The sequence below is a fragment of the Notechis scutatus genome, chromosome 5, assembly GCF_049901735.1.
Source record: "Notechis scutatus isolate UNSWTSFEM ecotype Mainland chromosome 5, rNotScu1.2, whole genome shotgun sequence".
NCBI lineage: Eukaryota > Metazoa > Chordata > Lepidosauria > Squamata > Elapidae > Notechis > Notechis scutatus.
In genome coordinates this window covers 69,624,640-69,637,902 of record NC_142013.1, presented here as the reverse complement: position 1 = coordinate 69,637,902, position 13,263 = coordinate 69,624,640, and the positions used below count along the sequence as shown (strand labels likewise).

The following is a 13,263-nucleotide window of genomic DNA, read 5'->3' as shown; positions in this document are numbered from 1 at the left end:
GAAGCAACTTTATTATCACTTTCCTTTCCATACTGTTACTATTAACTTCTCAAGAAGAAACCAATCCTCCAGGTAAATGTATAGTAAAACACTATACATTACGTATGTATACATATGCAAACACACACATTTATACATGAAGATAAATTAATGTAAAGTTGAAAAACATCTGATCTGCTTGATAAATATGTATGTCCTTATCCACCCCTCCCCCTCTCAGTCTCAATATTTTATATATACACACAGGGGGAAGGGGAGAAGGGTGTTTGTCCTTATATGTGTGTTTGCGTTATATAATGAGGTATGTGTATGGTTCTCCCTTTCAGATTCTGTGATTAAGTGCTGATAAACCAAAAAACCAAAAAAATCCCTCTGTTGTCTGCTGCAAGCACTAAGGGCATTGCAAAAACAATAAGATCCAACAATCATGCAGGGTAAGCACTAAGAAAAACAGTAACACAGGAAATTGAGGTAGAAAATTGAGCACCATTTGACAATGGAAACAGTGAAAAGTTTTAGCTTTAATATAGTGTTACAGAAACGGTAGCAGAGAGTAGAAATAATAATCTATAATCTTCATAAAATGCATGCTATGATACCTTAAAAGAAAAAAATGTTTGATCTATGAACTATGGAATAATCAATGTTGAATGCCATTTATTTGTGTCCATTTCCGCTTTATTTCATGACAAATTGGAATTCTTTAGGAAAAAGTAGAAGGGTACCAATTGCTATAGTTGCAATTGTATACAGCATTCTCTGTTAGCAAACAATAGCAATCAGTTTGGGTACATTTAGATCAGTATTTTGGTCAATAGCAGTTTTATCCCAAGCATTCTCCTCCTACTCAATATATGATAGGATCTCTAATCTACTGGTAGGATCATACTGTTGTCTCTATCTAGCCACAATGAGAGACAAGAAATGAACCCTAGGAGACACTTAAAATATTAGGTATAATTTGTCTTTATTAAAGTTCTACAATTAAAATGTATTACCTTTTTTGGAGGTTCTAATAATTGTCTCAGACAATAGTAAAGAATTTCCATTAGAAACTTCATGCATAGACAGTTCTGGTGCTTTGCTGGCAAAACTTTCTTTCTTCACATCTTTTTTTATTTCCTGTGTAAGAAATAAAAACAAATGGGGTGGGGGGGGGAAGTGCCTTTTAAAATTCACATCCATGAACAGAGATGAATCATGCAATAAACATTGGAGACTCTAAATCTGGTAAACGGCTAAGAAACTCTAGTACTTGATGGTACACAAAGTTAAATAAAATAAATCAAACCGTTTTGAAACAAATAATAAAAGATGATCTATATTACATATTTTAAAATAAAGTCCTTTTGAGTCAAACTCAAGACCAATGACTTAATAGATACAATTATCATTTTCTTGTTAACAATACAGTGATACCTCAGCACTCATTGTTACTTGGATCCAGGAGACAGAGTGAGTACTAAAAATGATGAGCCCTAAACCAATTTTTCCCATATGGAATAATGTAGTCACAAGGCAGCCAATAGCGACAAGTTCTAGCTTGTGTGCTGAATATGAAACAAATAATGAGTACCAGAATAAAATTTTCATGTCAAAATTTATTGAGTACCAAATTCAATGAGTTTCAAAGCAGTTGAGTACCAAGGTACGGTATCACTGTACAGAGGTAGTTTGTCATTGTCTTTTTCTTATATGTTCTTTCCCTCTCTTCCCCAATTTCTCAATTTAGCCAACAGCCCGAGGATTCCTTGCTGCTCTTCTATCTATTAACAATGGCAATATACTGTATATGCTGGTTTCCATAATGAACTAGTAAGTAGAATTATTATGTGGAAATGCAAAACTTTAGCCTTTGAAGTATCAGCCTCTGAAAGCTTATTTGGGAATTGGTTCCATGCCTTGCTATAGTACAAGGAACAGTTTTTATCCAGAGCTACCTTAAAACAAAAAAATAAACCCCAAACTATTATTTCTTGGTTTTTTGCAAATGCTAGGGTCAGGAGAGTTACATTACTAAATAAATAGGAACAGACATTTTAGCTTTGCGCCTCTTGCATGGTGGGTGGAGGGAATGAAAAATATACAAAACACATGTAATCCCAGAGATCTAGTTTACTCTAAGGCTTAAATAATCAAAACAAGAAACAATAATTCAATTGAAAACTGCTACCTTTAAATACTGTGATCTTAAAGAGCCTGGGGGTGACATAAATAGATTTGGTAGACCACAAACTGCCTGTGGGTTATTCAACACAAACACAATGCATTCTTACACACAATTATATTAAAGAATCAGCATGTGATATTAACAAGAAAAGTAACTCTAATTGCAGGTGTATAATGCAAACTACCATCAAGGAGTCACAGAGGAAGCTGTCTGGCAGCATGATATTTCTTGTAACCTGATCAGCTGCAGATAGAAAGCACAAGCTTTGAAGAGACCAGAGATACAGCATATGGAATGAGAAGGAAGAACTTGAAATATACTAAGTAAATATACCAAGTTTTCAATTTCTTTCTATGGACTGTGCCCCTCAGCTGCAGCAATAGCCATTCATGGAGTTTTAGAAAGGAAGTGCTGTTAAAGAGAGTCTGACACTGAACTTTAGGTTGTTGGGTTGTTTTTTTTAAATTTATTCTGGGCAGTTTTATCCAACATTCATTTCTTCCTGCAACCAGAACATCTTCCTTTTATACATACTTCCATTTATACATACTGAGTCAAAGAATCTTTGTAACAATGAACTATTAATTGGGCAGAAACAAAAAGAAAACCTTAAAATGGCAGAAAAGTGATGCTAATAATGAATTATAAATTCTGGTTGCTGTATTGATGTTCCATTTCTTTAAATACATAATCAGATTTTCAAGTTTAAAAATGCCAAAAAAAAAACTACCAGCATGCAATGAGTAATTTAACTGGGTATTTCTCAGTTTTGGTAACTTCCAAGATTTACAGACTTTAGCTCCCAGAATTCTCCAGCCAGCATGTTGAAATCCAGACATCTTAAAATTGCCAAAGTTAAGAAACACTGTCTTAGATAATATGGAGTTATATTTTGTTTATTTAATTATTTGGCCTGTTTCCAGTTATGCTTCCAATATCTTTCATATGACAACAGATAATTTCTAAAACTTTTTTAACGAAAATTGTCAACAATCTATTATATTCACTACAAAGAGCTATTTTAAAAAGGCAAGAAAGGAATTTATATAACAATAAATTCTCTGAAGGTATTTTAATGAGTCTCACCAGCTCAAGGTTGATTCAGCCTTCCATCCTTCCAAGGTCGATAAAATGAGGACCCAGATTGCTGGGGCAAGATGCTTATTCTGTAAACCACTTAGAGAGGGCTGCAAAGCACTATGAAGTGGTATATAAATCTCAGTGCTATTGTTAAGTGCTAAGTGCTATTGCCGGAGGTGTTCAAGCATTTCATTATATACAAATTACCATTAAAATCAATCCAAACAGCTTTAGAACGTAACACACAAATACAGAAATAAGATGGACATTTATAAGCAAATCTTGAAATTTAATAGGCATACTACAAATGAAGTTGTAACTGTATTAAGATAACTTCACAATCATCAGTAGGACTTGGTAACAAATGAATCTGGGTATAATTGGGTGTGATATGCAGCATTATGTTCGCTACAGGAAATAAATAAGTGAAATAGAGTGTTATACCCAAACTGAACATTTCCTCTTTGAGTTTATTTCTGTACCCAAAAGAAAGATGCAGCCTGTGGTTGTCAGCTTGAATGAGAAACTCTGAATTTGAAAAACTGATTATGAAAACTAGAAACACTACCCTATGAAACAAGTCTGTCCATTATGTAGCCCACCAAGTAGTCTTGTATGACCTGCTAGCTGTTTTGAAGACTCAATATTGTACATCCATTGTGCCACCACTGTAATAGAATGCATGGATAATCTTGAGGAAAGGAAGAGGAGATTCCCCTAGGAAACTATCAGACAAGAGAAGCAGGTGTTGTAATTGTTTAATGGTCAAAGCAAGTAACTTAGGAAGGACCCGGCATAATGTGGCAGACAGTAAATTTGTAGTTTCAGACTTACAAGATTTTATTAAAGTGGCTTTACAGTAAAGTAGAGTTAGCTCGTAGAGTCATGTTTCCTGTCTAGGTTCAACCAGTGCTATTATGCTGAAAAAGTACACTGCCAAGCACTTCCAACAATTCTAAGTCTTACTAACACTGCCAGCTCCCTTTCTCTATGCTGTGCTGCTAGCTGCCAACAACTGAATGGTACACCCTCTATTCCTTTGTAATTCATGAATATTTTTAATATGTAAATATAGCTCTTTCTCCTCTATGAGTTCTGCAGGCCTGCTATAACTAGCACCAAGCAAACATCCTCATTTAAAAGCTAGAAAAACAAATACCAAATAATAATATAATCTAGCTTTCCTTAATTCTACAAAAATGTTTAAAGTTTGCTTGTGCATTTCTTATATATGTTTTAATCATTCTTATTCTAGAAACAGTACTGTTAAAAACTGGAACCCAATGCAGGTAGACAGTAAATGCTTTAGCTTTGATTGTGTTTCTTTTTTACTGTAAAGGTTTAACAGAAAGTAACATTGAAATAAAAGATGCCATGCAATAGCAACACTATAAAGAAGCACACATTTTGCACTGGAACAAGGTGAGTTTAAAGTAATCAATATTCATATCCATTTGGAAAAATGGATTTATAATATTTCCACATTTTTCCAGAGTTCACTTATTTCTGCTACCTAATCCCAGGTTTTGTAACATCGAAAAATATCAAACCTATAATAAAACACATACTTTGTGATGTACTGGACTGGTCCTTTCAAACAACAACTATTCTGTGCCATTTTATTTGATTTGGAATTATCAAAGTGATCACAATTAGACTTAAGTGATCTCTTCTGCTCTGTATTTGCAAACTAATGACGTAGGCAAAACAAAGATACAAATGTGGGCATAATACATCAATGCCAATTGTTTAGAGGGGAGATACATAGAGGACAGGACATATTGCAAGAAATGTTGCCAACTTCATAATCTTATTTTACATTGTTTTTTGTATTTTTTTTAGCCGACTTTGTTACCAACAACAAACCATGCTTGCCATTTAAATTGAATTAAAATAGATTACAGAACTTGCTTGTGACACCTGCTGCCTCTCCCTGTCCCAGCTCTATACAATATAAAACAGAAATAAAACGAACGGAAACTGTCATGCTCTGGCAATTCATAATACATGATTGAGGCTGAACAAGGGAAAAAATAATGATGGCAAGATACATTTCAATAATTTTTCACTTCTGCAAATGGTTGCTTAAAGAGCTCATCTTTAATGTTATTTTTTGCACCAATTTTTTGATCTCCCATTAAGTAATAAAAGTAAAAAAAGTCAGTTTTAGTTGGGTTCAATATAATTCATTTGTGTTAACAAAGAATGACTCTTATTATATTAATGTCAACTAATAAAATTAACAAGGAGAAATTTCTTGACACTTAGAACAATTAATTAGTGGAACAACTTGCCTCCAGAAGTTGTAAATGCTCCAATATTGGAAGTTTTTAAGAAGTAATTGGATAACCATTTGTCTGAACATAAAGCCAACATCACAGTGGACCAGTTCTGATGCTATCTTAAAAGAATCAAGCAAGGATACTAGTGTCTGTAATTTGATTGTTTACACATAGTTCTTCCTGCCAGAAAATTATTTAAACAATATTTGTTATTTAAACCCCAGACTGTGGATTGTTCTATAAAACATCCATTCAGAATCAATTTTGATCACTTATATGAACAGTAATCTACTTCCATACAATTTAGCATCCTACATATCTAAGCCAAAATTAATTCAAATGCAATCAATAAATGAGCTACTGAGATCACTAACCAGCCTTAAAAATAAGGTGACATGATTTTGACACGACATAACAACATATATAACCAGCGTGTATAATTCTCCTGATATTGGATAAACTATTTAAATATCAAGGATATTAAGATTTCAAGGAAGAGACCATAAATGTTAATAAGTGTGTGTGTGCACACAGAACCATTATTATTGATAAATGTTTAGCAACTGAATTAAATTGTTCCTAGTGAGCTTTTGCTGAACAGAATAGAGCAACTCATGTCATGTAGTTTTAAGTTCTTCCTAGCAGAGTCACATAACATTGTTATTAATCCAAGGTAGGATAGCTTTGCTTTTGTTTTGTATGATGACAATCAAGAAAATAGTCATTAGAGAATATAAAGGATACTGTTTGAGAGTTAGTATGAAAAAGGGGTATCTATATTAAAGAATTCGTTAAGAAAAGTGTGAGAGGTATAAATGTGAAATACTTAGTTTAGAATTGAAAGAAGATTGGGAGATACAGTAGATCCTGGTGATTATAAAAAGCCTTGAATCTGAAGGTTCTGTTGGGCTGGACTGTTATCTCCTAAATAATTTTCCAATTAAGTTTTCTCTTCCTGCACCTGGCTCACTAATCTTTTTACATCAGGGGTCCCCAACCACCGGTCCAGCGGATCGGGTCCCGAGTCCGCTGAACAAGTCTTACTGGGCCGCTGGTTGCTGGCGCCGCCATCATTTTTGGTAAAAAAGTGCTTCCGGTGAGCTTTTCCGGGTAGAAAGCTCACCGGAAGCTTTTTCATCAAAAAAGATGGCGTTCTACCGAAAAGCTCACCGAGTGTAGCGCCGAGCTTTTACATTATTGCTGTCTGAAGTATTTGGAGACTTCTGGAGATCAGATTTATACAGGCAGTATCTGAGGACTTCACTATGCCTATTACGGCTTCAGTCAACAAATTAACATCAGGTGAAAGTTATTACACAATTCAGGATGCATAATCAGGAATAAGTATTTCACTTTATGCCCTCCTGCTTTAAAAGGTGATTAAGCAACTCAATGGAGATTAGAGCTATCAATGGCTCCTACCCATAAAGCTTACTTCTGGTCAGGGGCACCGTGGTTTAAATTTCAGTCGTTGAGAAACAAAGAAGACCACTACCCTTGTTTATGAGCATCTCCTGTTCATATGATTAGATATTATAAACATGATTTACTATATAAATTTTGGTCTGATTCTTCTTTTGGTTATGCTATATATAAACACAATGTAAGTTTAAGAATAGGAAGCCTTGACTGATCCAAGGCAGATACAAGTTATAAACATCAACACTAAAATTGTTCTAGTGTTTAGGTTATCAGGTTTGTTTAATTCTTTCATCTACACACTTAAAAGGTTTAAACATCACTAACCTGTGGAAGTAATCCTTTGGGAAGTCATGTATCGTGGATTCTAAAGCTCTTGTGAAGATTATCAGGCATTAAGATCAGACCAAGTCAACTCGGTTACATTTAAACACCCATAGCGGGCCTTTGTCAATATAAATGGGGCAACTGATATATTAATCCCTGCAATTGACAGGCAATTTAAAGCCAGTGGATAGGCTAGCCAACTCATATCAGCCACAGTGAAATTTCATTTGAATTTTCTTTGAATAACATACTGAATATCTGCCAGCAATGCCCCTTTGGATTCTACATACAACAAATAGGGCAGAGTGTATAAAATAATTAAAGGGCATAGGTGTCAAGCCTGTATTCAGTTTGACACATTTGAGAACTGGAAAGGGCAATAGGATTGAAAGCAACCACAAAATAATATCATAGCATTTTAACTTTCCAGGACATTCCATTACAGATCTCAGAGTAGCAGTTTTGGAACAAATAAACTTTACCAGAACAGTTGAACAGGAGGCAACTGTGCTTACATACCTCAATAGATTTCAGGCTTTTTCAAAAGATGTGAGTTTTTAACAAATGGGTTTTTAACACATTATAATCATTACTTGATAAGGTGCTTGTAATTTATCCTTATTTGCATAACCACCCCTCTCCCCTTCTCTCCCTATCTTGTTGCAATTCAACATTAGTTAAACCACTCTATGCAACTGATGAAGGGAACTGTGGCTATGCTTTGTAAGATATATATTAATCTTAAAGATTATCAAACTCTCGTAGCACTGATAGAGCAAATACAGTCTGGAAATGTAAATATCCTACAACTGTAACTTTAGAAACGTATTCCCAAGATCTAACAATTTAATAAACTTAGAAATTTAAATTTTATTTTAAGGTTTCTGAAAAAAAACAAAACATTTGACATTTCATTATGTTTGCAAATTCTATTAACTAGGCACCCATCTTTTTCAGTGATTTTGATCACTGTTAATGCTATTATTGAAGCTTCTATATTTTTAATAGGAATTTCCATTAACTTTGGCAATCTATTTTTTATATGCTTTGTGATATGATAAACATTTGCCTGGGCAATAAAAAATTGCCATAACTGAGAATTTCTTATGATTGTTAATATACATACAATCCTTGATTACTCCAGTGCATAAAACAAGAACATGTTTGCACTGACAGAGAGCACTGGATTCAGTAAAAACAGTTCTCCATAACCTTAAGCAGTTTCTAAATTACTGGAAAAATTTAAATGCAGTTTCTAATATTAATTCCTGGGGTAGAAAAAAGCCAAAGATTTTGGTTACACACAAACTCATTCTATAATCTTGCAAAGCCAGTACCCAATGGCATACAGATTAAAAAATGCCTCTTCAAGGGAAAAAATATGAAATGGATGGATGAAATACCAAGAACATTAAACCCAGAAGCTATGAAGTATATCTATAGAACAGTGCTTCTTGGAAAAAACTACATATCTGTAATATTTATTTTTATTCCTTCTTTCTCATTCTCAATTAATTTTGCTATTTCAAGAACATACAATACGTACATTTTGGTTTATTCTTAAAATTATACTGCTTGGTCTATTTACTATATGGAAAAGGATAAGTTAATTGGAAAATAATTATGTTATTTAGCTAAATGTATTTTAAAGTATTTGCAATTCTTACTGCAAGAGGCACTATATGCTGCAGAACTGATAAGAAACATAGATTTTTGTCTATAGGTGAACAACAATAAAGGAACTACTCTGAAGTAATGTCATTCTGACATTAATCTCAGACTAAAGCAACTATTTGCATAACTATTAGCTATACTCTGTGAACTGCTGGGAAAGCTCTTTGTCTTTGCCCTTTTCCTGCATACCAAAGGTTCCAAACCCTGTTGTCTCTTTGTTCTCTGTTCAAGAGCCCCTCCATCCTATAGTCCTCAAATTATGATCACAATTGAGCCCAAAATTTCCACTGCATTTGTTAAGTGAGTTTTTCCCATTTTCTTGCAACAATTATTAAGTGAATCATTGTACTTCTTAAGTTAGTAACATTGTTTTTTAAAAAATACATTTTTCATTTTTTATTTCTGCAAACACATCATTGTGTAAATAGTGTGGTTCCAGGGTGTTTTACATTTTAGAACAAACATGACAATAATTTCATATTGATATTAACTTTCTTATATAATTTAGTATTAATACAGTTTATCATTTTTAATTATTCAGTATTCCCATATGCTATTTTTATGCTAATCTCTATATTTTAACAGCACTTTTTATTATAAATGTTATATTAATAGTTGTATTTGCCATGTTTAACTAATTATATAGTTCTAATAACCATTCATAAATCCATATTAATTTGCATTTTTCATTATTTATCCCCTTCTTGGTTCTTAGTTGTGCCACTATTATGTTTAAAACAAAATCCACTGTCTCATTGTAATACAAAGTAATATTCATTCTGTTTACATTTAGCAAATTATACAATTATAGTAATAATATAATCACTTTTATTTTGCACTATGTTGTTTTTATATCTATCAGATTCCACATGTCATTTCTTTTCCTACAATGCAATATTAATTTTCATACTTATTACAGTTATCAATTGTATATCTTTGATAATAATCCTGTAAAAATATTAATTTCATGTTTATTACAATTACCATATTATTTTTCTTTTATTATCTTTAGCAATTATCTATCTTTAATAATAATCCTAAACTCAGATATTAATTTCATGTTTATTATGATTAACAACTATGTATCTTAAATAATAATATGCACATTCATGTGGAATTCTTCTCTTTCCCATTTTCAACCATCATCTCTTACTCTCATCAAAGTATTAATTGATTGCTTCCTAGCTTGTCTCCCATTTTCTATCATTTTTTGACCCTTCCTCTTTTTCCAGTTATCTAATTTTACCCCTGTCTTCTCAAAGTATTCTCTCTGTAATTTCATTCTCTGTAGCTTTCCCCTTAGAATATTCTTCCTTTGATTTATTGCAATAATCATTATCATTTTAAGTTTTATTTCCTTTTTATTCTTTCTTTTTATTTGTTGTTCCATCTGTTCTATTTTTCTGGTTGTTCTTTCAGTTAGCTCCTCCTCTTCCTGTGGCTCTTGTTTTCTTTCTGTTATTTGCATCTCCATTTCCAGCTCCTCTGCCATGCTCTGTATTTTGTTCAAAACGTCCTCAAATCTTCTATTCATGGTGTCTTTTATAGTCTGTAGTTCTAGCACAATTTCTTTGCATGTTCCACTCATCTTGTTTTTATATTTCTTCTATCCAATTGTCCAACAATCTTTTATTCAAACCAGCATCACTTTTCAAACTATAAATCCAATGCCCAGGAATCTTTATAACCCACAGTTAATCAATATTTTAAATAATTCAAGGGTGATACCTTCATCAATTTCTCCACTAGTTAAATTTTGTATTATAACTTTCTGGGGTCTTTTAATAATAGTAATACAGTCTTTCAAGTCTTTTTGAATCAGGTCCTTTCAAAACTTTAGGGATCTACAGTATTTTCTTTTGACAGCAGTGGTGCTCTTAAATCAGTTTCCACTTTCCCCCTTTCCCCCCCAGTCTCTTTAGTCTTTTTTAAAATCAAGTTTGCCAATATTTCAAGAAGTTAGATATATATTCCTTTTTATAAATCAATTATAGCATTTTAAATAATGTCTATCCAAAGCCAAATTCTGTCCAATCACAAAATCCAATTTTCTGCTTATTCCTTGAAAAAAAACTTTATTCTTCCCTCATTTTACTTTCCTTCCATCTTTCAGTTTTAAGATTAAGTTTTTTAATATCTTACAGATTCCTCTCCAGTATTGGGTCACTGCTAGTTCAAAAATCCTTATAAGTCCTCTTTTCTGATATCTTTTTCAGGGTTACATTTAGCAATTCAAAATATTCTCACCTAGTTCGCACACCATTCACAGTCTCATCTGGAATCCCTCAGGTCAGGCAATTTTTGTACAACTTCCCAATTTAGCCCATCTCAGAAATGGTAGACTAGCAATTGCTCCAGCCACCCTCTCAGCTTCCTTGCTAGGCCACGGAACTCCCAGACATACTCATTCACTGATTTAGTTCCCTGTCTTATGGTGTAGATCTGATTCTGCTTGGCAAGAATGCAAAAGATCTTTGAAACTGGTCTGGAGCTCTTCAATGAAGGTACCAATGTTCCCCAACTCCAGACATCCTTCATCATAGAGGAACATCACCCAATTGCAGCCTCTCCCTCCAGGCATTTATGCACACAGCATCATCCAGATAGCAACCACATACTGGTACATGTGGCTCCACACCTGGTTCATGAAGTAGGGTAGCTTCCCCAGCCTCCATCAAATGTGGTTCTCAGGGGAGGGGGTTCTCAGTCATCGTACATTAACACATAACCCAGTGGCACTCCACCATCTGTGGCATCAGCTGCACCCGGAGTCCTGCAGTACTCTGAGGCACTTGGGTTGTCCCATGGCTGCCTGGGGAGGAACAGCTTTCTGTTGGGGACTTGCAGTCCCTCAGGCCGCAGCCCCCAGTGTCACAGGTTGGGGTTGAGAAATCGAGGAGGCTTTGGCTTGGCTGGCTTCCAATCCTGATCCCAGGGCTGCTGGGTGCATTGATGCAGCACCTTGCACCTCTATCCCAACGAACCTCTCCCTAAGCTGTTCCATTGAAGGACTACAGCATGTGGTCAGGTACTTCCAGTCCACTGACTCTTCCAAGTCCACAACTCTCTTGGCTTTCCACTTCTAATCTCGGGTCATGGCAATCCCTGGTGGGATCAGAGGGAACTCTGCCTCAGCAGCCTTCCACACTTTGTCCCATCATGACTTCTTTGGGTCAAGGGTCTGCTCTGTCTTCTCCGCTCATCCCTTGGATCAAGTCATGACAACTTGCACTCAGGAGTCCATCAGAGTTCCCACTGGCATCTCTTTTGAAAAGGCTGCTCCAGCCTTCACTGCTGTCTCCACTTGCCACTTCATGCTGGACATCATCCTTCTTTTCTGCTCACAGGACTTTCATAGGTGGCCGAGTAGGCCGTGCTTGAGTTTGAAACAAGAGCTGGTTTAATGTCAATGGTACAACTAGTGAATCCAAACGAAGTAGGCACTCTCAGGAGCTTTGCATTCCAAAAAGTATAACTTTATTGGATACACCATTTTGGTACTGAGGAATCAAAACCAGCTCTGGTTTTCCTGTGCAATGCTTGCATGATTAAATAATAAATTCCCCTTCTCACCCATGGATGTTCATATTGTCCAATTATGAATCATCTTTTTGTTTTGAGAACAGTTCACTTCTTTGTTGGACACCTACAGGGGTGACCTTGGTGGGTTCTTGGCTCTCACAGTCTTTCCTTAGAGTGTCTGCATTCCTTCTCACCTTTCCCTCCTCTGTTCTTTGGCAAGTTGAATAGCGATAAGACCTGAAAATTTTAAAAGTGGTTCAATCTTGACACTTTCTTTCTTTCTATTCATCGTCTTCTTTCCTTTTCCCTTTCCCTCTCTGCCTCTTTCCTGTATCTCTCTGGTCAAATATGAAATTGGCTATTGTCCGTAGTTCTGATATCTCCAAACTAGACCAATTTGACACAATTCTATGGAAGTGGTCCTGGGTGTTGTTAGCTGATTGGTCAATGAATGCCGAGGCCAGGATCCATTGGACTTTTCTGATTAGGACTCTGCCTAGCAATTCCCAGTTAGTTGCCCAGGAGTGAACGTCACACTTTCCTTTATCCACTCACTTTCCACACAGCCTTTCTCTTCTCTTAACAAAAAGTCCTGTGCTCTGGCCAAACCCCCTTGCTTTCCAGAGCCTGTCGGTCATGGTCCTGTGGCACTAGCAAAGGATCTGGGTGTGGCTAGGAAAGGCAAAGGGAACAGGATCCAGTTGTGGCAGAGAAAGAGATTCCTTCACACACGCACCTTCATACAGACACACAAAACCTCTTTTGTCTCCTGGGCTTTATAAAAAAATG

General features: G+C 35.2%; 1 protein-coding gene across 4 annotated transcripts in view; it reads right to left on the bottom strand.

Moving 5' to 3' along the window:
• SH3KBP1 (SH3 domain containing kinase binding protein 1) overlaps positions 1-13,263 on the bottom strand; it is a 154,615-nt gene that overhangs the window by 100,284 nt on the left and 41,068 nt on the right. For all 4 annotated transcript variants that reach the window (XM_026674928.2, XM_087966949.1, XM_026674927.2 and 1 more), the window contains exon 3: positions 999-1,122. In XM_026674928.2, coding sequence (XP_026530713.1) covers positions 999-1,122 — 124 coding nt within the window. The remainder of the gene's footprint in view (positions 1-998; positions 1,123-13,263) is intronic.